The sequence below is a fragment of the Lacerta agilis genome, chromosome 3, assembly GCF_009819535.1.
Source record: "Lacerta agilis isolate rLacAgi1 chromosome 3, rLacAgi1.pri, whole genome shotgun sequence".
Taxonomy (NCBI): domain Eukaryota; kingdom Metazoa; phylum Chordata; class Lepidosauria; order Squamata; family Lacertidae; genus Lacerta; species Lacerta agilis.
In genome coordinates, this window is record NC_046314.1 from 30,358,058 (window position 1) to 30,385,362 (window position 27,305).

Genomic DNA, 27,305 nt, shown 5'->3' on the forward strand with positions numbered 1-27,305 from the left:
CCCCAAATGAATGTCTGGGTTAAAAGTGGGTCCTGGGTCCAACGAAGGTTGAAGATACCTTGCCAAGGTCACAGTTTCTGCTTGTCCATGTTAGTGTGGCAGTACCTCTGTCAATATAAGGATGATTTGTGCGTTCAGGTTTTGTAGATTTCTGCATATTCCCAGTCCACTCTGGAAGTTTCATCTGCAGGTATCTAGAAACTGAACTCTACTTCAGGAGACTTCTGGATCAGCCTGCTATTACACCGTATATTCCATTTTGCTGGAAAGAAAGCCCAAAACTGCTGTCGCCATAATAGATCATAGAATTGTAGAGTTGTGCCACTAGTTGGTTTAATTGTTGTTAAGGACTTTGCTCTGGGTTCTGTTTGCTGGTTTCTCTGGAATGCATCTCCTCTTCTGAGGTGGCCAGCCACATTTGGCTATTTCCACTGTGGTCACTGCTGCAAACCTAATGAGGCAGCAATGCCAGCAGGAAAGTTTCAAAGAGGATTATATTGTTGTTGTTCAGTCGTTTAGTTGTGTCCGACTATCCTCTTCCAGGTTTTTTTTCCTGGGTTGGAGCCGAATTACTATCTCCCTAGGTCTGGGGTGCCTAACTGATGGTCCTCCAGATGCTGTTAGATTACAGCTCTCATTAAACCTGGCCATTGCCCATGCTGGTGGGAGTCCCAGTACATCTGGAAAGCTACAGCTTCTCCCTTTAAGCCCTAGCACCCAAAACAGCCACTATTCCTGAGAGTTTTGTGACGGGGTGAGCTCCCATTGCTCAGTCCCAGCTCCTGTCAACCTAACACTTCGAAAGCATGTCAAAGTGCAAGTAGATAAATAGGTACCATTCCAGCGGGAAGGTAAACGGCGTTTCTGTGTGCTGCACTGGTTTTGCCAGAAGCGGCTTAGTCATGATGGCCACATGACCTGGAAAAATTGTCTGCGGACAAACGTCAGCTCCCTTGGCCAGTAAAGCGAGATGAGCGCCACAACCCCAGAGTCGTTTGCAACTGGACTTAACTGTCAGGGGTCCTTTACCTTTTAAAAAAAATAGAACGGAGGGGAGGTAATTAGCCAAGTCTGGATTATGCAGTGGACTGGCATGATCTTCAGCTCCCAGACTAATGTGTGGATTGAAATACAGTCCTGATTTTGTGATTTTGACTCCAGCAATTTTCATGAAGTGCTCAGTGAGGGCTGCCATTATTTTGTATTCTTTTCTATAAGTATTTGTTGCTCGGTGCTGAATGGAAAGGTTTGTGTGGCAGCCATGGGCAGTCTGCAAATGCCCCCTGGAACAAACAGGATGTGGTGGCATCCACTCACTTGCACAGACACTGTTTGGCCAAAAAAAAAAAATGGTTTGCCCCATAGGGACAGCCATATTCCCTCCCCCAATACACTGCCCATGTGAGTCTCCCAGAAGGCCACAGGTGCTGGTGCTCAATTAAGCCCAGGAGGTAGGTTGTTCCATAGAGTGGATGCCACCACAGAAAAGTCCCACCCGCTGGGTGCTATCCCGTTGAAATCTATTACCTTGGGAAAACATTGCTAGAGGTCCTGGAGAACAGGAAAGAAAAGGCATGCAGTAAGAAAGAATGGGGTGGGGGGAGATGATTTGTGTAATCAAAGAACAATTTCCTATATGGTTGTCAAGTGTCCGCAAATACCCTGTGCAATGCAGATATACAGAATAAATGTGTAATATGTTAGGAGCCCTTACAGGGATCATGAAATAAGGATTAATATAGGAGGCAAACTGTGCCCATATGTGTGTATGGAAGAAGTATTCTGTGCATTCTCTTCTTCGCTGCAATACTGTCTTTTTCACATACTGGCTGAATGAAGATGCTGGAAGCATGTGCTGCTTTTGTTGCTTGCCTCTGTGTCGCTGCAGCCTCTGAGTGTTTTCTTCTCTCTTCTGGCACTGCTGCATGCCTCCTTCCACTGGGAAATCCTTGGTACGAAACTGGTCATAGAAGTTGCAGTTGGCACTGGGCTGTTTCCTCACTGTCCGTCCCCCCCCCCCTTATTTCTCTTTTCCCAGCACATTCTCTGCACATAAACTATGGATGGATGGGCTTGATCACAGCCTGAACTACTGGATGGTTGGATTCAGACCCAGAGCACAACAAATTATGTCTTTAACTCAAGTGGAGGAAGGCTTCCCATCATGTCGGAACTGGTCATCTAATATAGAGCTGAATGGCACCCAAGAGGCTTTTGGAAACCCCTCTGCAGACTATGATGAGGAGGAATTTCTGCAATACCTTTGGAAGGAATATTTGCATCCCAAGGAATATGAATGGGTTCTGATTGCTGGATATATTATTGTGTTTATTGTGGCTCTCGTTGGAAACATCCTGGGTGAGTAACATTTTGTATACTAGACTCCTATAGCTATTGTTATTATTGTTGTTGTTGGGTTCTTTTGATTTATTGGTTTGTATGTTGCTCGTATGGGATATATAAATGGGATATATATAAATGTTGTGTTTCTATATATGTTGTAAGCTGCCTAGAGTGGCTGGGGAAACCCAGCAAGATGGGTGGGATATAATTTATTATTATTATTATCATCATCATTATTATACTTTCATACCATCTTTCTTCACACCACTTGTATACTGTACAGATAAAACTTTAAAAACCAACCATACAACACTGGGATTTAGAAAGATTATTTCTTTTTCTGACTGTGGAAAAGATTTCTATTTATTCTGAGGGTTTCAACATGTGTAATCTTCATTCTTTTCTGTTGGGATATGATTGAAGCATTTGATAATACAGCCACCTGAGACTGTTAGAAATGTCATTTCCCATTTTTTAAAAAAATATATCTGATGGTAACCATATTTATTTGAAGGATTTCAGTAGCCTTTAACTTGTTGAGGCATCAGTCTTATACTTAGTTAAATAGAGTAAATATCATTGGACTTAACAGATATGACTTCTGTTCAGATGTGCCTTGGATTTAAGTGTAAGTGTCCATTTTATTAGAAAACATGTTCCTAAATCCAGACCTTGTAACAAGTCAGTAATAAGTGAGGAACACTTTGACCTTAAGCAAATTACATGGAAGTAAGTCATATCAAGTTCTGTGAATCCTCAGGCAACATATTCAGCTATTTCGTTTATTGGTTTACAGACTGAACTGCTGCTTTGCTTTCCAAAGGCAACTGGGTTTTGTTTTGTTTTAAATGCTGTCCACAGAGGAGGGGTGCTGAATTCTTCAAGCCTCATTCATATAATCAGAACACATCTTACTTCATATGACACTTTACCCTAGTGATTCCATTCATACTAAGAAAATTTTGAATGACGAGTTCTACTCCATTCAACAGAATTCTGAATGAAATTCTGAATGAACATTCAGCCTGAGAAAGCTGTTCTTCACGGTTCTCAATACCAATGGCCCTTGTATCCCATAACCTTGGTGGTGTTTTTTTAAGACAATCTCAGAGCTTAAAGCTAACATTTAAATGAGATGTGCCAAATGCCACATGCCACCTTTGCAGTGACAAAGGTATGAAAAATTGTATGGAGCTTTTGCCCACCCTGCGAACATATCAATTGATATACACATATGGTGTATGGGTTTTGAGGATGGGGAGGGGAGATAAAGTTAAACCCATCCCTTCTATATTATCCAGTGCCTGTTGAGAAGGGACAGAAGGATTAATCACTAAAATTCTGCACCCATCCAACTCACAGCCCTTAGGTATAAAACAGGGGAAGTGTATCTGCAAGAAATGGGAAGATGAAAGTGAAGTTGGGCAAAGCATGGTAGGGTAGAGATGGTATAAAATCAGGAATTGAGGGGAGAAGCAATGCACAGGAACAAGAAAGGATGAAGCATTAATTCAGGCATTATAGAAACAGAGGAAAGGTGCATGTAAATGGGAAGTAAGGGAGCAGGTAAAAGCTGATAAAATGATAGAGAACAAAATGTTGCTTAAAATGCATGAGATGATTTGAGGGAATGACTGATCCACATTGTTTGTGGCAGGATCAGGAAATACATAGGAAGAGCAATGTCAAATAGAGGTGATGAGGAAAGAAGTTTTAGAACTCCCCGATGAGCTAGAGCTGTTGTGAACATTCCAAAAAGCATGCTCAGGAATGTGTTTCAATACTCCAGTACATTTGTGAGGCAAGCATGACCCAGCTATTGAAATGCAAAGCACCCACTGTTACTGCTACTGCCTCCCTCTTAGCTAGTGCCTATAAGGACACACAAACCAGATCAAAGGAAGTAATAGTACTGCTCTATTCTGCCTTGGTCAGACCACACCTGGAATACAGTGTCCAGTTCTGGGTGCCACAATGTAAGAAGGATATTGACAAGCCGGAACATGTGCAAGAGTAGGGAGACCAAGAGATGAGGAGAGGGAATGTGGAACCAGGCATCTGACTGAGTTCAACAGGTGTGAATCATGAGAGGCAGAGCTCCCAACTCCCCTTATCCACTTCGTACAGAAGTCATAACTGAATTCTGTAAAACAGGTTAAGAAAGAGGACATCACACAAACATCCCAAACTAATCCATTTTTTGAAACTGATCAGTTACAAATCAGTGTCAGGGGAGCAGGTTCACCAACAGGTCAGAAGGGAGACTCAGAGACTCAAAGTAAAGTCAGTTGTTTTATTTAGGAAATTAATATGCAACAGAGACCACACAGGCATGAAGATGTTGCCAAGACTTATTCTTAGCAATTCCTCTTCCTGCAACACCTCCTCTTCTGGACGTCTTCCAAACAGACACAAACTCTGGCAGGGAGAAAACATGAGAAAATCCAGCATACCTACGACAGGAGGGTCCCTAAATGTCGGGAGTGGCTCTTCAGAGAACATAAGAGATTGTAACAGGAAAGAGGAATCTGAACAATCTCAGTGCTCACACAGAAACCTTTTCGGTCCTAGACTCTATCATTGTGAAGCCCAATAATTTGCAGCAGGTGAGCCCTAATGCACATAATTACAGATAAAGAGAGGCAGACATTCACTCTTGTCTTGAGTCTAATCAGTTTGAGCAATATTTTCTCATATTATTGATTTAGGCTGCAGTTCTATACACACTCACCTGGAACTAAGCCCCACTGGATTCAACAGAGCAGCTAACACAACCAATTTGCTAGCCATTAGAACAATTAATACATTTCTCCTTTTAAAACAGTGTTGCATTTCTATTTTCCCTTCAGGATTTTAAAGGCCAGAGAGGAGCAGATTGGTGCTGCATGGGCTTTAATCCCATAAAAGCAGTGAGACCTTTCATCAACAAAATCCTCAGTAGATCAATAATTTGCTTTTGGTAGTTTGAGCCAGTTTAACTGGATGGATGTGCTTTGTGGATTAGATGCTTAGGTCAATATTAAATTGCACGGCACCAGCACAGCACAGTATGGTTTAATTAAAAAGTAATCAAATCTATATTAAAAGCACAAGTGCTATCACACTTCAAAAAAATGTGAGCATTTCTACACTAGGAATTCACTGCACTGGTATCATCGCCTTTATTTCTGATAATCTGCTTACCCTTCAGATGCTTTGGACTATAACTCCATCGCCCCTGTCCATTGGCCAATGCTAGCTGTGGCCAATGGGGTTTGTTGCCCGAAATGCCTGAAAGGCACCAGGCTGGTGAAGGCTGCTCTGTGCTTTAACACAGGACTGGCCTGGGGCAAAATACAAGATGGCAGCCACCACCATTCCACCTACTGAAGCTGGTTGGACCTTAATAAACCAACACCTGAACCTTAATCCCAACACTGGTGATGGGATGGCATAACCCACTGTAACTGAGGCAGCAGCACAGTTTAGAGGGCCCAGGAGAAAATCTACATGGCAACAGGTGGGTATGGTTGAGGATTCAAGATAACTGTGAGGGGCCAGCAACTGCTACCTGCGGTAGCTGTCTCACTCTGCCTAATGATAGAGCCAGCCCCTCTTTAACAGCTGCCATTGACAGCTCTCCACACACACAGTTTTCCCAGCATGGAGATGCAATAACGAAGGACTATGCTTCTGCTGAATTACTTCTGGCCTATAAAGACAAAGGTTTGTTTCTGAAAAGTATGGCAAGAGAATCACAAAGTCCTAGTGGGTGTGGAATTAGTTTATCCTGCACATTTACCACTGCATTTCCCCTGACCTCATTTCCTTTTGAAAGAAGCTCTTAGTTTTCTTTGGAGCAGCATACCTAAACAGCATGAAATCAGTACTCCGGCAGATATCTTTTCATTCTTCCCATTGAATAGTCCAAGGGAGATTGCTTTATTAAATCCTAAGGAAGGTAGGACTCCCAGTGGTTTGGCTGGTATTTCAAGGGCAGCTGAAAATGTTTTGCTGCCCAACATGAAGCAGTAAATCACGAGGTAGGGGACCTTTTAAAGCCAGGGGGACATATTCCCTTAAGGACATCTTCTAGGGGACAAATTCTAGTGGTAGATAGGACAAGATGCAAAAGTGGACAGAGCAACAGGTGTGACTTTCACCTTTGTGCAGAGGTTGCATTTCAGCTAAGCAGAAGTCAAAGGGATACACACACTTATCCATTCTCCATCCAGGCATTATCATCACTCAAGGACACATTCTGGTTAGGCAAAAGACCTTGAGGAGGGCATGGAGCAGGGCCAGTGAATGGTGTGACCTGGGGAGGGATGTATCCTGTGGAGAATCCCCAGAGTCAAGCAGAGAGAACTGGAGGCCCCAGTTGTCCTCAGGCCTGAGAGTCCCCATCTCTTCAGTAAATAGTACTTCCCAAGTCAAGGTACATAATGTCCAAGGAAAGCCAGTTCTGGAACCTGAGGCAACACAAATATCTGCAAGCAGCCCACACTGGCATCAAAAATACAATGATGATAAATACAATAACCAAAAATTCCCTGCCCTTTCATGACACCCAAAACCAGTTACGTCAGGCAGCTTCCTCACTCTGCCTAATGGTAAGTCAGGCCCTGATCTATGTGCTGATAGGGGAGAAATGATTTAAGTTGCACCGCATTCTTCATTCAAGGAATAGGAAGAATTTGGGCAGAAACTGATAGGGGGAAATGCAATAAAAGTCCTATAAGTCAGTATATGTTGACATCAGTTATGAGAATGAACGCAGCAGCGATGGCCAACACCCAGATTGCAGTGATGCAAAGGTATCAGAGCTTTTGATCTGTTGTGGATGCTATTTCCCTGCCTCTCTTGACAGGGTATCTTTGGGTTATCTCTTTTGTCCTCCCTCTCTCTGGAGCCTCTCGGATTTCATATCCTCTGCAAATGCAATTTATGGCTTCTAAACCTTTATTCAATAAAATCAGCATTGATTATACAGAAAACTTCATAGACTTCTAAAAATGAAAGTTCCCTAAGGTGGTCATTTTAGACCAGAGGTGGCTAAACTGTGGGTCTCCAGATGTTGAAGGACTACAACTCCCATCCCCACTGACCGTTTTGCTGTGCTGACTGAGGCTGATGGGCATTGTAGTTCTACAACATTTAGAGGTCCATAGGTTAACTACCCCTGCTTTAGACAGTATGCTTCTGAATAGGAGAAGAGGAACAGCAGAGGACCTGTGCTCATGTCCTGGTTTTGGTTTCACATATGCTTCTGGCTGGCCAATATGGGAAGAGAATGCTGGACATCTATTCCGGATCATATCAAAACATCCATAGGTGTGCAATCCATAGAAGCAGCAATGAGTAAACTTCCTTTGAGCAGTCCAGTGTTGGGGAAATGTGCTGTCCGCTTGAAAGGGAGCCTCTCTTATGCAAACCAACTTGCACTTTCTGTCTGGTGGTGCAGGGGAAAGAGGGCATGGGGTAGGAGAACATGACAGTGAGGTTGGAAGTAGCCTGTGAACCACCAGCTGGCCATCCAAATTCTAAATTGTTTAATGCTATGCACACACACACACACACACTCTCTCTCTCTCATATGTGATGTCTCTCATTTGTAGCCCATCCTTTCTCCAAGGAGCTCAGGGGTTTGTGCAGCTTATCCCATGTACAGGACTAGCCATGATGGCTATGCTCTGCCTCCACATCTGGAGGTGGTATGCTTCTGAATACCAGTTTCAGAAAAAGATGGTGGGGAAGTGTTCTTGTGCTCAGGCCCTGCTTGTGGGTTTCTCACAGGCATCTGGTTGGCCGCTGTGAGAACAGGATGCTGGACTAGATAGTCCTTGGCATGGTCCAGAAAGCTTCCCTTATGTTCTTACAGTAGGTTGATGGCAGAGGAAGGTCAAGCTGATAAAGTTAGGACATCCCCCAATGAGCTTCATGTTGTGCAGGGATTTGAACTCCTGTCCAGGAGACAAACTCCCTACTCAGGAGCTCATCCTTCTTACATGTGTGGGAAAGCAGGGTTTGCTGCCAAGCCCCACGCCTTCTGGGATCATGTTTAGAACATTCCACAAATGTGAGGGTGAAGGTCTACAGCAGAGGGCCTTCTCTACCTGAGAATTTAGAACCCTGCACATGATTCTAAATTAAATTCTAAATTCTGGGAGCCTCGACTAATAGAAGCAGCACCTCACTGCTGTGCAGAGCTTCACCCTCACTCTCATGAGGTGCTCTAGACATGATAATGGTAAGGCACCAGATGAAGTGAGGCTTGAGGTCAGAGAGAATAAATATACCAAGTTAGCATTCATTTTCAAACCTCCTGACGTTGCCGTATGAAAATTCATGATCCATGTCGAGTAGAAAGTCACAATAAATTTTCCAGTGGCCTTTTGGACCTGCAAATTAATTTCAGCTATGAATTTTCCTGAGCTCCATCAGCTGACTGGAAACTCATAACAAGTGATTTAACAACTGATGTACCCAAAGGTGACTCCATTCGGTTTGCAAGTTAAGGAAGATGAGAATGTTCCATCATTTGCACCTTGCACCAGTTGCTCTGTAAAATTCTTGTATATGTGAATTAACTTGCCTGGATTTTGAATTGTCATCCTGTGCTTTATATACCCTCCAACATTTCTCCGACAAAAATAGGGATATCTATTATTATTATAATTATTATTATTATTACCCCATCCATCTGACTGGGTTGCCCCAGCCACTTGGGGCAGCTTTCAATGTATATAAAAACATAATAAAACATTAAACATTAAAAAACTTCCCTATACAGGACTGCCTTCAGATGTCTTCTAAGGTTGTATAGTTATTTATCTCCTTGGCTCAAGGGTTGCATAACTCCATCCATACCCTCCAACATTTCTCCATTGAAAACAGGGACATCCCAAGGAAAAGTGAGATACCCTGGGATCAAATCAGAAACCAGGACAGCTTCTGTAAATCTGGGGCTGTCCCTTGGTGGTTCAGGCGTTACAACCATGGTTGACCTCTTATGCAGGTGTCAAGAACCGCTTGCCACATGGAGCAAAGAGAAAGACATCATCTAGGGAGATTTACATCTGATATAAAAAAAATCCATCACAGACCCTGTCAATGTGCTGCTATGATTTTTGCTACATGGAGCCTTGAAGCAACATGTTTTGCAAAATTTGTTGTTGCTGCTCCCTTGGTGAGAGGCCTGCTATGTCTGTGCTCCCTATTAACTTCTGATCAGCACTTGGAATTTATCATGCACTCAATCAGCAGATTTAATAATGGTTCACCTCTCAGCTCATTCGAAACCCATCTAACCACAGAAATAGTGAGTGGGCTTTTTCTTTCAGTTAGCGTTTAAGTGCACAGGCCTTTATAACTCAACAGACACTTAGTAAGATGTCCTTCAAGAATGGCCTTCATTTCTTCAGTAGGTGAATAAAGGCCTTATTTTTAAGTGTTCTATTAAGCTAGATAAAGAGGTCTACACTTCCATTTCACAACTGGCTCATGGATGATGGTATCGCAATAAGGCTAACTTAGTCATGGTTTTTGCTAAGCTAGTTGGGCATTTTTGCATCCATCCCAGCCCATGTTCTGAAGCCGTATGCCGAAGCTAAGCAGGTATGTGCCTGGCCTACGCCTGGATAGGGGGCCACATGGGAAGTGGGAACTCCATGCATGTGTCCTTGAGTTCCAGGAGGGAAGAAAGGCAAGCCAGAAATGTCATAAATTCATCAAATCTTCGCAGAGGCAGCTGGTGTCCACTACACCTGGTGGAGCCGCTAGGATGCCATGGGTGGTATGGTCACAGGGAAGCAGCCAGCATGCTCTGGTTTTCTCCCCATAGATCTTCCTTGCAGACACTTACAGCGGACACTTGAGCATTGCAATTTTACAAATAGCAACTGACAAAACTGAAAAGTATCTTACTTTGGTTCAGAGGGTGGGCCCTGTTACGTTTTTGCTGTCGCTGCTGCTGTGGGTTCATGCCAAAGAAGCCGCACATTGCTCCAAGGATGCCATGAAGAGCTTTAGGCTCTCGCCCAGGCCAAACTTGCTCACCTGCCTGACTCACCATGGCAGAAACTGCCCCTCTCCACATCTCTCTCGGCCTGGCCAGGCAGCAGCTGTGCACAAGGTAAGGACTGCAGCCGAGGAGTGCAGCAGGTCTCTGACCTGGATAGAGTGCAGCGGTGCATTTAATTGAAAAAAATATTGTTTGAAAACCAGCTATGCGTATCTGTGGGATTTGTGTTTGTTTTACCCTGTGAGTTTAGATATTGCACACAGTGCTGTGATGCATGCAGCAGCACGACAAAACTCTTACCGAAGACACGGCCTCCAACATCTTATCACACAAATCCAGAGCACACCCCCACACCCCCACATCATGTCGCCTCCCCACCACAGCCACCAACTGCCTGCCACATTTGCTTCAGCTGCCCCCTCCCCACATTGTCACCTTATCTTCACCAACTCTTTCTCCTCCTCCTCCTCTGCCACCGGAAGTGGTGTGCCTGCTTCTGGAAGTGTGCTTCCGGATGTGCTGTGCCTGTTCCTGGGAGTATGGTAGCGGGACTGTTGGGTGACATGCATCTGAGTTATTCACACATTTCTTATGCTCCGTGACAGCTGGCATTTTATTGCCCTTCAGTAGGTTTAGTATTGGGTACGCAAGTGGCGCTGTGCTCTAAACCACTGAGCCTCTTGGGCTTGCTGATCAGAAGGTTGGCGGTTCGAATCCCCGCAACAGGGTGAGATCCAATTGCTCTGTCCCAGCTCCTGCCATCCTAGCACTTCGAAAGCATGCCAGTGGGAGTAGATAAATAGGTACCCCTGTGGCAGGTACGTAAACGGCGTTTCCGTGTGCTACTCTGGTTTCTCCAGAAGCAGCTTAGTCATGCTGGACACATGACCCGGGAAAACTGTCTGCGGACAAACGCCAGCTCCCTTGGACAGTAAAGCGAGATGAGTGCCGCAACCCCAGAGTTGTCTGCAACTGGACTTAACTGTCAGGGGTCCTTTACCTTTTACCTTTTTAGGTTTAGTATAAACCTATTCTTGAGCCTGGGGTTAAGGAGCAGGCCTGGACCCCTCACCATCCTTGAATATGTGGTGCTGGTGGTGGTGCTGGTGGTGGACCTCTGCTTGTTATTTTGTCATGGAATCTGTCTCAGTGGTGTTACCTGTGAGAAAGGAATGTAGTGGTGGCTTTTTGTGGTTTGGAAATTGATGTACAACAGCCTTCGCCAACCTGGTTCCCCCCCCCCCAGATGTTTTGGACTGCATCTTCTGCCAATCCAAGCTGACTAGCAGTCAAATCTCTGGGCTGTGGGTTCCAGTATATAAACAGCACTTCGTGCATGCTGACCCTGAAACCCTTTGTTAACCTGCGAAATTTCATATGTTATCTTCCGGGATAATGGCGTCAAGGGAAGCTACCTCTCTGCTTTGTCTACGTGAGTAAGAGAGTTTATAACAATAATACGCTGATAAAGAGTCTCATTTCAGAAATAATAATTACAAACCAGCAGTCTTATCAGCAAAAGATTCCGGGAGTTGCTAGAAGGACTCTGTTAGAAGGAACTTTAAATCTCTCCCCCTTCTTGCAGCCCATCAGATTAACCGTGAACTCGTTAAAGTCACTCTGACCACCTTGAAATTAGTCATGGTTCTGACAAGGCAATGCTATAAAGAACTGGGCATATTACCCATATGTGACAAGGATATCCCTCCAAATAAAAAGCAGACCAAGATCCCCTCTTTTTTCCAGTTGGAAAATAAAGGATGTGGAAATTCAGAAAATCCCCTCCCCCACCCACACGAATGGTCTGTAGACCACCACTGGGATAGGAGAGAGGATAAAATAGATGATAGAGGGGCTGTAATAGACCTGGCAACTGAGTTGCAACAAGCGGTGCTGGCTTTTTGCACACATAATGCTCCTTCTGTGGTGTGGGGGGGGGGGGGAGGACCCATTCTTCAGACCTGTTCTTAGAAGCTGGAATTCCCCTAGTGCAAGGACCAGGACTTTGCTAGAGGCAAATCCTCGCCTTTGTTTTACTGTCAGGATGAAAAGGGGCAGGCTGACACGTTGTGGCAAAATGAATGAACTGCAAACCACTTCAGATGTTCTGCAAGCAAGAAAGTGATGAAACGAATTAAGCATATTTTTTTCCTCCCTACTCCTTCAAACTAGAAGATAAATCCCAAGAGGGAGAATAATATTCTTGTTGTCATGATTTTGCTAGTCAAATGCAGATTAGAAAATCTGACGCCACCCCCCCCCACTATATGCAAAATTGTCAGTTATTTGTTGTCTGTTATGTTCACTGCTATATGCATTTTAATGCATACTCTCTTCCAATATCGGTTGGAGAACTGCCTCTCAATATTTGGATAAGTGTGAATTTCACAGGACAGCTATATTTGCATTCATGTGTTGTATTGGAAAATGTGAATTAGGTGTGCAAACCAAACCAAGTTCCTTCCCCGTCCCTACTCATGAGTAAATCCCACCTAGTTCATTGCGGCTTCCTCCATAGTAAGTCTGTTCAGGATTGCAGGCATCATCAATCAACGAGATAAGCACTGAGCCAAGTCCAAGATGGCTCAAATCCCTTCTCATTGTGCCAAAATTATAATCTCATGGTGGAATTATTGAATTTAAATATTGGAACTCAATTCAGATAAGGAAACCTATGAGATATGATGACAGTTTACTTTGGAATACCTGGTCCTGGGGGGTGGTACTGCAGCCATGGCCGGCTTTGTGAGCTGCTCAGAAGCATTTCATTGGACGCTACTGAAACAGGGTGCCCATCAGCCATTATTTGAGCATTCAGTTTACTGAAGTGATTCTAAATCCTTTGGGGAGAGTGGTGTGTGTGTGTGCGTGCATACATGTGCACAGTAGACCCATGCTTTCATGTTCTTGTGCCTGCTGACCTCCATGAATTGAAGAACAGAACTCTGGATTTGGAAGCCCTCTGAACTCATGCAAGTTCCCCGTGCGAAATGCCCCCCCTTGAATATTCACAGTTCTAAATCACGCAGGGAGCCTCTACAAGTACAGAAGGCTCCTTACTGTAGACCTTCCCCTTACAACTCAGCACGCAGGGAAACCAACTGGTGCAGTGGAGGCAGCGGGGCTAGACAGCAGGTCTCCACTTTGATATGAGCAAACTGAATGCTTAAACAGAGCCCTGCTGAGCAGCATAATAATAGGACATTGAATGAGCAAGACTTGTCAAAGGTACCTTTTTCTCATTTTCATTTTAAACCTCCTGGCAACAGTATTGATGTTGATGGGCATGAGAAGGTTCTCACCCATGTCACTGATAATGATTGGAGTCCCGTCCCCCCGTCCCCCTGTCTGTATATTCGCTTCTGTGTGCCTTCTCCAAAAATGCAGGCAGTTGCTCTTTCTCCAAGACAATCATATGACTTGGGCATCCCAGGCAGATCCCTCCTTTCACTCCACGACCCCGAACTGATCCTGAGCACTGCAGGAGATGTAGAAACCATCTGAGTGTACCCAATGAGAGGATCTTAAACTGGGAGAAGGTATGAAAGATTAGGTAATACTTAGAAGGCACAACTTTGAGAAACTTGGTTCCCAAACCTTGCCTTTTCTGGTCACTCCTCTTGGACCAAGATAATTGTATTTTTCTGATTTGTTGTTTCCTGATGTCCATATTGATTCTTCTTTGCAAATAGTTTGTGTTGCAGTATGGAAAAACCACCACATGAGAACAGTCACCAATTACTTCATAGTAAACCTCTCACTGGCTGACGTCCTTGTCACCATCACTTGTCTTCCAGCAACGTTAGTGGTGGATATCACCGAGACGTGGTTCCTTGGGGACAGCCTGTGCAAGGTGATCCCTTATTTGCAGGTATTGTTTTCCAGGTTGGGGCGGGGTGGGGGGGTTGCACTTTAATATAAATATATAGTGTTATGCATTGAGGTCAGGTGCCTGACCCCTCTAATCCCTGGATCCAGCAAGTGTTAAAAGTTAATCAATCCTTCTAATTCTGGAAATTGGCCAAACTAGCTTCCTGGCGAGGTGAAGGGGGATTAAGGGGCTCAGTGCAAGACAGCAAATGGGTGGGAGGGCCTCCCTCAACTGAAAAAGCCAGAGTTGGGAGCAGAGGTAGCAATGATGTGGGCTGAAGTAAAAGCAGCAAGCTGGGAGAGGACAGACAAAGCAATGTTTGGTGTCTGTTTACAATCCAATGCTGCAGCTATAGGAGAAACAAGGCCCTCTTGGGGTGTTAATGCATTTGTCTCATTTATATCCAAAACTCACACATCATTTGATTGGCCTTCTTCCACATCACACTATCATAAAATTTCTCCCACCCTAACAGGCCTTTCACAGAGAGCCAGTGTGGTGTAGTGGTTAAGAGCGGTAGACTTGTAATGTGGTGAACCGGGTTCGCCTCTCCACTCCTCCACATGCAGCTGCTGGGTGACCTTGGGCTAGTCACACTTCTCTGAAGTCTCTCAGCCTCACTCACCTCACAGAGTGTTTGTTGTGGGGGAGGAAGGGAAAGGAGAATGTTACCCGCTTTGAGACTCCTTCGGGTAGTGAAAAGCGGGATATCAAATCCTCCTCCTCTTCTTCTTCCCCTAAAACACCTCCCTAGATTAAGAGAGTGCATCCTTTCATTAAACATAATGTTACCTGCCACCCCAATCTCCAGAGCAGTGCAAGATTCCAGGGACAAATTTCCCACCTGGGCCTGTGTTTCATTGGGAAAATGAAGCACAGCGAAGACTGTGGTTTCTTTATGATATATGGTTTATTTACACATATATGCACACAATCTGAGCCTGCTTTACCGGGGGGGGGGGGTGTCCCAGCATTACATGCCAAAGGGGTCTTACCTTCTCCAGAAGCACAGCATTTGATTCAACAGACACTGGCCATTTTTCTCTGCCTCCTGCACTTTTGCTTGTCAAGTACTATCTCACTCAATTTCTGGCCCACATTACTTCCCCTCCCTTCTCAAAGATCTTGGCTTTTATCTCTCCAGTCAAAGGGGCCTCATCTCTTTGGTAAGTTTCTTCAATCCCTTATACAATGGCACCTCTGTTTATGAACTTAATCTGTTCCAGAAGTCCGTTCTTAAACCAAAGCCGTTCTTAAACCGAGACACGCTTTCCCTAATGAGGCCTCCTGCCGCTGGTGCCCTTCCACCATTCAGCTTCCATTCGTAGACCGAGGTAATGTTCACAAACCGGAACACTACTTCCAGTTTTGCAGAGTTTGTAAACCGAATCGTTCATTAACAGGGCTGTTCTTAAGCCAAGGTACCACTGTACTGTAGTTACTAATGACTCATTGCTAACACCTCACTCAGTAGGCCAGTTCTGACTTAATTAGCTCTAACACTTGGCTTAATTAAAGGATTAGCAAGATCTAGCATGGCTCAAATACACACTTGATTGATACTAAATAGACATGAGTCTGGCTATTTCCTGGCTTTGATACTCCAGACTTAAATTAAAACCTACCACAAGCTTAATCGGGAATTAATGTGTCTTGCACTCCCAGATTCATAACAAGAATGTACTTTTTAAAAGGGGGGGAGGAAGAACTGTGTTTCATTTGTAGATGATTGGCACTCTAGATGGCATTTATGTAACCAATCCTGTGCAAAGACTTCCTCCCCCCCCCCTCCTATGCACCCCACCCCCCAAATAAATTGGGTATGGGAGTCAAGAAAAACCCCTAAACAGCACACGGGTGGTCCGTTCCTTTGCTTTTAACAGGACTGAGAGGTGACTATTGTTTTCTGGATTGTGCCCATGGAGGGGAGAGTTAATGTGATTCTGAAAGAAACATTAAAAGTGCCAAAGCAACATTTCCATCCTCCTTGTTTTTTTTTACTGATGCCTTGTTACCCTTCTGCTCCTTTTCCCCCTTCCTAGACTGTGTCGGTCTCTGTTTCCGTGCTAACCCTGAGTTGCATCGCTCTGGATCGATGGTATGCAATTTGTCATCCTTTGATGTTTAAAAGCACAGCCAAGCGGGCCAGGAACAGCATTATCATTATCTGGATTGTGTCCTGCATTATAATGATCCCCCAGGCGTTCGTCATGGAGTGCAGCCATGTCTTGCCAGCATTAGCCAACAAAACCATCTTATTCACGGTTTGCGATGAACACTGGGGAGGTGAGTGTTTTTCACCACGGGACTGGAATTGCCCACATGGACATTATGGAAGGAAAACTATACAGTTAACAAACCCACTGTATGAGCATCTTATCTTCTGAATTATTGGGTATTGGTTGAAACCAGGACTTTACATGATCTTCTCTGGCACTAGCTTTTAGCTGCCTTTAATCTCTAACTGGATTTCTTAGGTACAAGCAGTAGCAGTCAATGAGGTGGAGTGGGTGGGTCAGTATTGCTTGTGATGCTTCCTATAACTGAGAGGGGGGCAAGGTAGGAGGGAGGTCTCTGCAGTGTGGACACAGCAGCGGGAGCATCAGATTGGTTCCACCACTGCACTCACACAATGCTGACCTCTTCACTGGCTCCACCCTTCTCTATGTCTCAGTTACCAGAAATGATCTCTACATTGGGAAGCTAGGTGAGCTGTGCTCCACCCCACTGAGCAGCACTGCTGGGTACAAGTGTTGGGTACAATGTGGTTATTGTTAAGAGGAAAGCTCTCTACAGCCCAGAAGTGTGCCCTTTGACACCTATGTTGGTGTCTGTGTTGGGCCTATATTGTGCCTATGTTGACATAGCTTACGACTTGAACATGTGAACATAAAAACATGGGATGAGTCTGCTGTTTTCACAGGAACTGGTCAGGTGCCTATGGGAAACATACAAACACTCTCTCCCTCCCAACCACCACCTCATCTGTGAAATTCCACAGGCCTTTAGATAGCCCAAAATAACCAGAGGTATCACCAGAATAACCAAAGGTAACTGGGTACCTTTAGGACTGCTATCTTCCACAAGACCTTGCAAGCCCTTGCATTCAGAACAGTTTCAGAAGCACATCAGAAGGTGGCACACAAATGAAATGATTTTGATTGTTCAGATGGTCTCTGTGTCTCACTGCCATTAGAAGTCAGGTGAAGATAGGGCCTTTTCGATGGTGGCACTCCACCTTTGGAATTCCCTCTCCTAGGAGATTTGCTTGGAACCCAGGAGGAACTCTTTTTGGCTCTGACATTTTTATTTCCCCAGGCCTTCGGCTTTTAGGTGTTTGTATGTGTTACTTCTGCTGTTTGCTATGCATTTACTATTTACTTTGTCTTGCTATTGTGATTTTAATTTACTTCTGTCGAGGGATTGAATGATTAGATTCTTCAGCAGCACACACACAAAAGGCACCTTACATATAGAAAAAACAGTATGTGAAGGAAAAGATTGAACCCTTTATCCATTCGCGTGGAAGTCAGTCCTGCTGACATCACAGCAACCTCAGCCTCTGAGTCTCCCCTTGCTCCTTATTTCCAGATTGGCCAATCCGAGAGGAAGACATTTCTCCATCCATGCCAGAAGGTGTCAAGCATACTTTCACTTCCCTGGGAGAATATTAGAATTAATTTGCTTTTGAGGCTTCCAGAGATGAATTCTATGAGGAAGCTGAAATGTCTCTACTTTTCTAGTGTTCCATTTTCCAGCTATGATGGTCAACAAGGTTCAGTTGGTGGCGATACTTAGACCAAAGTCAATAATATCTCACAATTTCCTGTTGGGAGCGCATGGGACTGGCAATGGGATCCCAACTCAACATGGAACACAACCTAGCAAAGAAGGAATTCCCCTTTAGGGGCATGCCCTGATTTGCTTGATCATAGTATCACAAAACAGGGTCTGCAGTTACATGATCAGCATGTAGTAACTGTTGGGTCATGAGTTCACCACCAGCCTCACATATGCACAGGCAATCACACAGCTTAATCAAGGCATTGAGAGCCATTCAGCAATTTCACTGATGTTTTAACACAGCACCCAGTATCTAAGGATTTGGGGTCCTTGATGATGAAACCTTCAGCTCTCCCGCACTCCTACCCATCCTGTCAGTCAGATGTAATAATTGCTATATTGGTGGAATCTTTAGTTCTACTTAAAGCACAAAGGTCCTTAAGCAACTGTTATGTGAAGTATGTGCCCTGGGTTTTCTTTGAAGTTCTGCCTCCAAATGCATCCCCGCCCTGATTGAGACCACTTCAAAGGAAAAGGCTTGTTCTTTGTCTATCTTGATCCATCATTGACTTGTACACAGCCTGGCAGCTTCTACATTTTTCTCCTCCCCCCCCCTTTTTTTTTAAAAAGCTAAAGTTGTTAAATTAGAAGCCATAAACCTCCAATGGTTGTTGAAATAAATGCTGCAATTATACTTGCACTATGCTGCCTGAAGGTCACCGTGCAGGCAGGTGTGACTCTTTATGAGCTTTCTTGAGTCCTGCCGGTTGAGAGCTCAAATACTTAAGATAATGGTAATTTCCCCTGCAGTAAAATTTCAATTACAGTTCTGGCCCCGTGACACAGCAATGTTTCTTTTTAGACCTAGACAGTTACTGAACCTTCTTAATATTCTGTGCACTAAGAGAAAAACGACTCCATCTGGTTCATGTGAAAGATACAGATTTACCCAGATAACATCACAGTTGCAGATGCTGGAAACTGGTAATTCATGCATGTTTATAGAAACCTTGGGAGATTCACACCATTGAAAGCACTTAAAGCTGTACTGGGTGGTTGGTAGTCCTGCTTTAAGTGCTGTAGAAAGCACTTAAAGCAGGACTACCAACCACCCAGTACTTCAGGAGGTAACAGGTACTGGACTTCAGAAGCCAGTGACTGCCCAATTCTCTCTGGCACCACCCCATAACCTGCTACATGTATTGGCTGGTTTCTTCCACAAGCTATCAGATTTGCTGTGGCTCAACCCCTTATATGCCAGATTCCATCCTAGATCCTCACCTCACAGTTCACTACTTGTCCTGACTCCACAAGGTTCTGACCAGGCTGCTAGTGGTGAAGGTAGAGTGGTAGTCCAGTCCAGTCCAGTGGTAGAGCATCTGCTTTGCATGCAGAAGGTCCTTGGCTCAATCCTCAACATCTTTAGGTAGAGTTGGAAGAGACCTCCTGTCTGCAACCCCAGAAAGCTGCTGCCAGTAAGCGTCAACAATACTGTAGATGGACCAATGGAAGGCAGCTTCCTGTGTTCCTAGCAATCCTAGTTGGCCTTCTGCCTCTTACCCCAGGGGGCCAACAATTTTTGAAATCTAAGCTTCACAACCTTGATTTCAAGGTTGCTCTCCATTGTTTTCTACATGCTCATCTTTTAGCAGGGTCTTCAGGCGATGGCATAACCAATGCCTTTGGATGACCAGGTGCTTCCAAATGCTTCTGAACATTAGTTTAGCAATATAGTCAGCTGCAAAGTCAAAGGGATTTATTCTATGCCATGCCACCTCCACTTGCTGTTCCTGACCTCCCAAGACATGATCTCCCTCTTCTTTGGACTTTCATCATATACCATGAGATAGATAGATAATAGATAGATGATAGATAGATAGATAGATAGATAGATAGATAGATAGATAGATAGATATTATTCACATAGCCCAGTTAGGAACCACATTGTGCTAGGGAAATGCCTATTACCTGTTTTCTTGGTACTGAGGTTAAATAATCCTGCAATTAACTCTCAGAATGATGCTCTGCACAATTCTAAGTAAAAGCTTGTTTCACCTTACTCTTGCCTGGAATCAATCTCTGTGCTATGGCCGGCACCCACGTTTCCTTGAATCACTATTGCTGGCTGCTGTGGACCAGCTGTCCTTTGTTTTTGCAGAGAATTTTAATGGCAATGGGATATTTAAGCTTTCTTATTTAGTTCTATGCACATTTCCAGTTCCCTTATCAGCTGGGAACTAAAATGTGTTGCAATGTTCAATTCAGTTCTGCTTCTCGGTGCAAGTAGAAACTTGCCAATAGCTGTAGCCGCATGTGACTAACAGAAATGAGAGGTAAAAGAGGTTCTCCCCATCATTTGCATGACATTCTTCAATAATTTGTGGTTGACAGAACCAGAAAGGAATTTGACTTACAGCACTGATCAACTGACAACTGTGAGGCTTCCGCCTTTCTCATAGCAAAATAGGTTTTTGTATGTTAGGTGTATTTTACTCTTCTTGCCACAACTCTGGTAGCAGAGGGCACTGGGCAGGATACACAGCTTATGGGGCACTCCCATAATGGGTCTTGGGGGTGGTGCTTCAAGGCTGCAGTCCTAACTTAGCAGGGCAGCCACTGCTAGGTTGCCAGTTGGACCCCACAGGAACAGCTCACACTATGGTAGGTCCATAAAGGTTTGGCAGTTCCCATATGGTGGCCCCAGCAGATGGGCTTGAAGATGAATCACTCTTGCCCTCTGCTACCGCAACTCTGAAAAAGCTGCCCTCGGCTTATACTCGAGTGAGGCGGGCGGTGGGGGCGGCGAGAAAGAAGCCCTTTCTCTCCGCTTGTGCCGCCACCCGCTCTCCCCTGTCAACCATTCCTTAAGAAGCGTACAAGAACGGCAGTTCTTTACTCTCCCCAGGCAGCCTGTTCCATTCCTGAACTGCTCGCATAAATGCAAACTTGACAAAGGAGGAAGAGGAAGGAGCAGCCCAAAGGGCTGCTTTCGGGCTGCTCGTTCCTCCTCCTCCTCCACAGCGGCAAAGGTGAACCGGCTTATACTTGAGTCAATAAGATTTCCCAGGTTTTTGTAGGAAAATTAGGTGCCTCGGTTTATATTCGGGTCGGCTTATACTCGGGTATATACGGTAATAGCCTTATACAGTGGCACCTCCAGTAACGAACTTAATTCGTTCGGAGGTCCGTTTGTAACCTGAAACTGTTCTTACTGTAACATGAGTCGCGTTTTTGCTAATGGTGCCTCCCGCCGCTGCTGTGCCGCCAGTGTACAACTTCCACTCGTTATCCCGGGGCAAAGTTCACAACCAGGAGCATCTACTTCCGGGTTAGCAGAGCTTGTAACCCGAAGCGTTCATAAGGAGGACGGTACATAACATAAGGTCCCACTGTGCTGCTCAACCATTGATCCCTATCATGGCTCAGAAGAGAATTTTCTGACAAACTGTTTTTCATTACAGAGATTTAAAGTATCCTCTATTTGCAGTACAATTTAGTGGCCTATATACTAATACATTGCCAATATGAACAGAAATTTGACATATCGGGGTCCTTATAATCCTCCAGGGTTCGAACATCATTTTCATTTTTCTACCATACTAAGCTGGTGTAATCCTAGATGAGATTCAGGGAATTTTAAAATTTGGGGAAAGCTGATATTTGTTCTTTTCCTATACTGCCTTTATGAGACAGTCTAAAACTACTGTAAGTCAATCAGTTTATTGTGTTTTAGCAAACAGCCAATATACACATAAAAAACAAAAAGAATAATAGTAGTGATTTGCGTTTCTACTCCTTAACTTTTAAAAGATACATCATTTCCCATCCCTCCTTTGAATTTTGTAGCATGGATCTGTAGAGCCTTAGCAAGAAATTTAGATTTTCTGAAAGATATGTACTTCTCTAAACAAACATTAAAATACCATAACTAAAACATTAGAATCTGATTTGCTTGTTCACATAGCAGCAGATTAACAACTGATATAGAGCTAGCTGGGCTAAATCAAAACCCTATAAAAACCTGGTTGAAGAGGTAAGTCTTCAATTGACGCTGAAAAGCCAACAGCATCTTAGACTCTAAGCCAAAAACACCTGCTAGATGAAGAGGGCTTGGTCTGCCATTAAGTATATTCCTCCCTCCTTCTTCAGGGAACTAATTTTAATTATCCAGGGACTGGTATTCTATCTCAGTTTCGGAAATTGTCAGGCCTCCCCATATGGCAAAATCCTGTGGGCATCTTCAACTTGAGGTGACCTTAAGGTGAAGTGGGCTCCAGGCCATGAAAGCCTAAGAATAAATGTGTGAATCTTTAAGGTGCCATAAGACACTCTTACTTTTCTGCAGCAGATTTTAATGGCTAACCCTCTGGAAATTTAATTTAGGTGAATGTTAACATTCTCTAGTGGCTCTCTGAGTATTTGAAAATTCAGAAACCTACCTTGGATTAACAACACCTACATACGTGAACATGTATGACACCCTAACTGTGGAACACCCTACCCTAAAAGGGTTGACACCACATGCAACGATCTGAGTGGCCTTGGTTAATAATGTGCTTTGAATGTTTTGGAGGAAAGGCTCCTGTTTTGAAATGATCCTATTTATTCAGTCCTTTAATTTTACAATACGTTTGTTGCATGCATTAACAATTACATAGCAACCAACAACTTCAAATGAGCACATATAGATAAGATCAAAAGAGATGTTATTCAAGTCCTTTTTGGTTTTCTTTGCAGCTGAAGTCTACCCCAAAATGTATCACACTTGTTTTTTCCTGGTTACATATATGGCCCCATTGTGTCTGATGGTGTTGGCCTATCTACAGATATTTCAAAAGCTATGGTGCCGACAGGTAAGCTTATTTTGCTGTGAGATCCATCTGTGTGATCCATTTCATGGTGCCTCTTAAGGACTGACATATTTATGTATTTCAGTAACGGATACAAAAAGATATTAATGGTACAGAGTAGAATAATTGTGCATAATTCACATGCAAGCAATCTTTCACAAAAAAGGAACACCATGTTGTCCAAAACCACCCAAGCATATGAACTGATATAGCAAAATAAGTGCTTGCATCCAGTCCACAAATTCTTAGCTTACATTTTCACTCTAAAGAGCTGGAATGAAATTATTCCTGCTAAGATAGGATCATTTTCTTCCCTAGCTCTTAAGTTACATTCAGATGAAGGCTTGATAAAAGAAATGGAAAAATCACCTAGAACAGAGAAAGAAAAATGTTGTGAACGTTTCAGAAACATTTCCATTGCACTTTGGCACGATATATATTATAATGTGTTCCTGTTTCTTATTTCTGTTGATAGAGTAGATTTAATACATTAGCAGAAGCTGTTTCTACTCCCACTCATGGAAAATAATATATCTCTGTTTTTCAAGTGCAGTTCCCAATGTGAACAAGGTGTTATATTAAGGAGAATAACACAGCAAGCCTACTTAACACCTATTAGCTAGTGTTATTTGACTCTTTGCTCAGGTACGTCACATCAAGTAGAGCAGGTGTACCATAGCTGCTTTTTAATGTCATTGAAAATTGTTGGGCACAATTTTTCAGTGATATTAGAGCTCATTAAGAGAGCCAGTTGTTCATCGGTTAGCCCTTGTATTTGCCAACTTGATTTTTTTAATTCGTAGAAAAGTTCCATATTTTGGACCAATAATCTCTCTGAACATGTTTATGAATCTTTAGCTAAGTTAGCAATATGCTCCCATACAGTCGATCCTTAGGTGTGTCTTACGGGTGCACTAGTATAGCAGGTATTAAGTTTAAGTTTGCTAAATTTGTAACCCAATTTTACAAAGCCATATACAAAAGAAAATCAAAATCAAAACACAACCAATACAATACAATTTAAAACATCATTTTAAAATTCGGTTTTTAATACTCCTAGATGAATCATCATCAGAAAAAAATGTCACACAAAACACAAAAGTTGGCAAGGTGGCCATCTGTTACCTCCCAGTTTTCATCAATTCAGCATCTTAACTGAGTTCCCTCTCCATGTCTCTCTTACATCTAACAAAAGGGGGTTCAAGTTCAGAATGGAGATGCATAAGCAAAATGAACACAATTCTGGAAAGGCATCTTTCATTTCAGCCATAGAAAAGCGATTGCATTGAAATCAACATGTGTGTCTTTTTTTATTTTTTATTTTTTATTTTATGTCTCTGGGCCAATGAGCCTAACAGATTTTCCCTTTGGGCAAATGGAAATAATTAACATTCCGTTTAACTATGCTCTGCTAGATTCCAGGAACTTCATCTGTGATTCAGAGAAAGTGGAAGCCTCTGCAATCCACAGCACAGATGCAAAGGCAGAAGCCATCGGCAAATTTTAGGATCAGTGCTGTGGCAGCCGAAATCAAACAAATCCAAACCCGGAGGAAAACAACGTATGCTCATGGGTTCTCCTGGTTTTGCCCTCTGCTATCTCCCAATTAGCATTCTCAATGTATTAAAAAGGTAACCTTAATACACAATGAGTAATAATATGTGTCTGTGTTTGATTTTCTAGTCTTAAGGTAACGGGGTGGTTCCATTTTTGCAGCTGTAAGTCATTGTCTAGCCCTATAGCAAAACTAGCATGTGTTTGTTTGTTTGTTTGTTTGTGAACTGCCAAGTCAAAAAAATACACAATAAAATAATTAGAACATAAAACTTTAAAATCATAAAATCAAGAACAAATGGACAACAGTGACTCAGATCTCTGCAAGGTCTCAGGCAGAAATTCTTTCCAGCTCTGTCATGTGAAATCCTTATTTGCTGAAGATGTTGGAGACTGAACCTCGAATATTCAGTGGACAAGAAATGAACTTGAACAATGAGCTATGGCCCGTCCCTGATATTAGCATGTGGTTTTTAACTTTGCAGAAATGCAGGCAAAGCTGGAGCTGGCTTGACTACCGGTAGTTGTCAACACAATTGAGCAAGAAGTGTTGAAACACCACCAGCGACCCAGCATCTCTCTGCTCCTTCAGCTGCTGTTTAAGACTCAGAAGCAGAGGAGAAGGAGAAAAGAGGCAGGATGGTAGAACCTGCTTGGAGAACAAAAGTGTTCCGGGCACAGCAAGCCCACAGTACAGCCCATGCTTGACATCCTGCAAGAGGCAGCATTGGGAACAATCAAGAACTGTAGGATGCACTTAAAGACACTAGAGGGCACTCCAGCCTTAGGGACTTGAGTGAAGGGGCTTAGGTGAGTTTAGTGTTTCTCTGTAAATAGGAAATTGGGAACAAGCAAATACTAATGGTGTCTCAGTGATAAGCCAGGTTCCTGAAAGAATAATGAAAACAACAGAACTAGAGTATGCACACCCAGCAGAGGAGGAGTGCAGCCTTGTACTGTGAGAGCATTCAAGCCAGAGGTGTCCGGAAATATTTCTCAGTGTGTGGTTATCTGAATCAAGGCATGTAGTAAACTTTAAAAGTCACTTATAAGATTTGCACTCCCTTGGAGAACACACACAGGCCTTTTACTTTAATAATAATGAAACTGTTGTGCCCTTGTGGTTGGTCCTCTGCATTTTGAAATACATATTCTGTGTAGAAATCTTTAGAGCTAATCAAACCGAAAGCTAGTTTGAGATTTAATCAGATTTCTAATGTCCTCTCGTTTCTTCTCTTTTTGTAAGGGTGTTTGGGATGTTCAACAAAGCTGATGACAGAGAAACAGTGTATGCCTGGTTTACATTCTCCCACTGGCTTGTATATGCAAATAGTGCAGCAAACCCCATTATTTATAACTTCCTCAGTGGTAAGTCGTTCGGTTCTGCTGCCTTTTTATCAATGCCCCACCCCTCCCTGCATGGTTTAGCTACACAGCTCGAAACTACTAGAAGTCTTCCGTTCAGTGTAATGGGCTCGAGCCCATGGAACTCCCTCCCAGCTGAGATTAGGCAGCCACCCTCCTTGTTACACTCCAGTCATGTGGCCAAGCCCTTTTTGTTCCAGCAAGCATTTTAAGACAGTGTTCAGTCTTATGATTAAAAAAAGGAAAAGGTTTTATTGCCCCCATTGCTTTGTGTACACCACTTAGAAATGTGAACAATTACGCAGTATAGAAATGTCTTAAATAAAAAAATAAGTAAATAAATTAGCCTTTGGGCTTCCCTTATCTTCTTGTTGGGGGTGGGAATAATTTGTGCCTCCAACTGGCTCCCCTGCTTTGAGTTTCGGGCTGAAGACTGTCTGCTGGTGGCTGGCTGAGGGGGTTATGCTTGCACACTACCCTTGCTGCCAACATCAGGACAAGACAGATGAACTCCCTGTCTCTACTGGGCTTACTGCTAGAACATGAGACTCTTAATCTCAGTGTTGTGGGTTTGAGCGAAAGGTTCCTGAACTGCCAGGGGGTTAGACTAGATGGTCCTTGTCGGTGGCGGAGCTTCATGCTCCAGCACCGGGGGGCGGGGCACACTGCCTGCAGGGGTGTGGTGCCCAGCGCGGGGGGGGGGCAGCCACAATGACACCCTATCGGGATCACGCTGCCGGGGCAGGGCGCTCCCTCCGCACTCCTCTTCCTCCGCCATTGGTCCTTGTAGTCCCTTCCAACTCTATATTCTCTTCACTACATGTGCCATGAATCCAGTGCATGGGACACCCGTTTAACCAAGAGGGGGGGGGATAATACTATGATTTTACATGAACACATTTTTAATGAAGCCATGTCATTATCTCTTTGGGGTTTACCCAAATTGTATCAGTGGCATTTATTTTTTTAAAAAAATTAAAAATCAATGAAGTTAGGATTCATTTTCACACATGCATTGTTTGTAGGAAAAAAAAATCCAGTTCATAGTATACTGTCTCATGTTTCTGGTGCTGTTTGATTGGCAGGAAAATTCCGAGAAGAATTCAAAACAGCTTTTTCCTGCTGTTGCTGCTTTGGCATTAGCCACCACAATGAGGACCGGTTTCGAGGACGGACAAGCACAGAAAGTCGGAAATCCTTGACCACCCAGATCACCCATTTTGACCATGCTACCAAGTTATCAGAGCACGTTGCATTGACCCATATAAGCACACTCCCAACAAATGGCACTGGACCTATTCATAGCGGGGAGCATCCCAGTTTCTCTGTGGTTTAATACTTTTGTAAGTGGAAATCTGTGCATCCAGTAACCAGAGTACTTTGGACTGGAAAGGAACAAGTCAATGAAAACCTCTTATTTTCTAAAAGAAACCACAGCCTTGTTTGGAAGCTTGCGTGATTTTAACAGCCTTTGCTTTTGAACTGTAAGATAAGATTGTTTGGGAACACATTAATTTTTTTATATATACCTTAACTA

General features: G+C 43.6%; 1 protein-coding gene across 1 annotated transcript; it reads left to right on the top strand.

Annotated features, from left to right (window-relative positions):
• The first annotated feature begins 2,057 nt into the window (after positions 1–2,057).
• HCRTR2 (hypocretin receptor 2) lies at positions 2,058–27,305 on the top strand. The gene is given in 8 exon segments (XM_033143169.1): positions 2,058–2,358; positions 14,038–14,216; positions 16,259–16,502; positions 22,737–22,852; positions 24,265–24,407; positions 24,409–24,480; positions 25,650–25,771; positions 26,854–27,305. Coding segments are annotated over 8 exon segments (1,422 nt in total). The 5' UTR covers positions 2,058–2,063; the 3' UTR covers positions 27,105–27,305.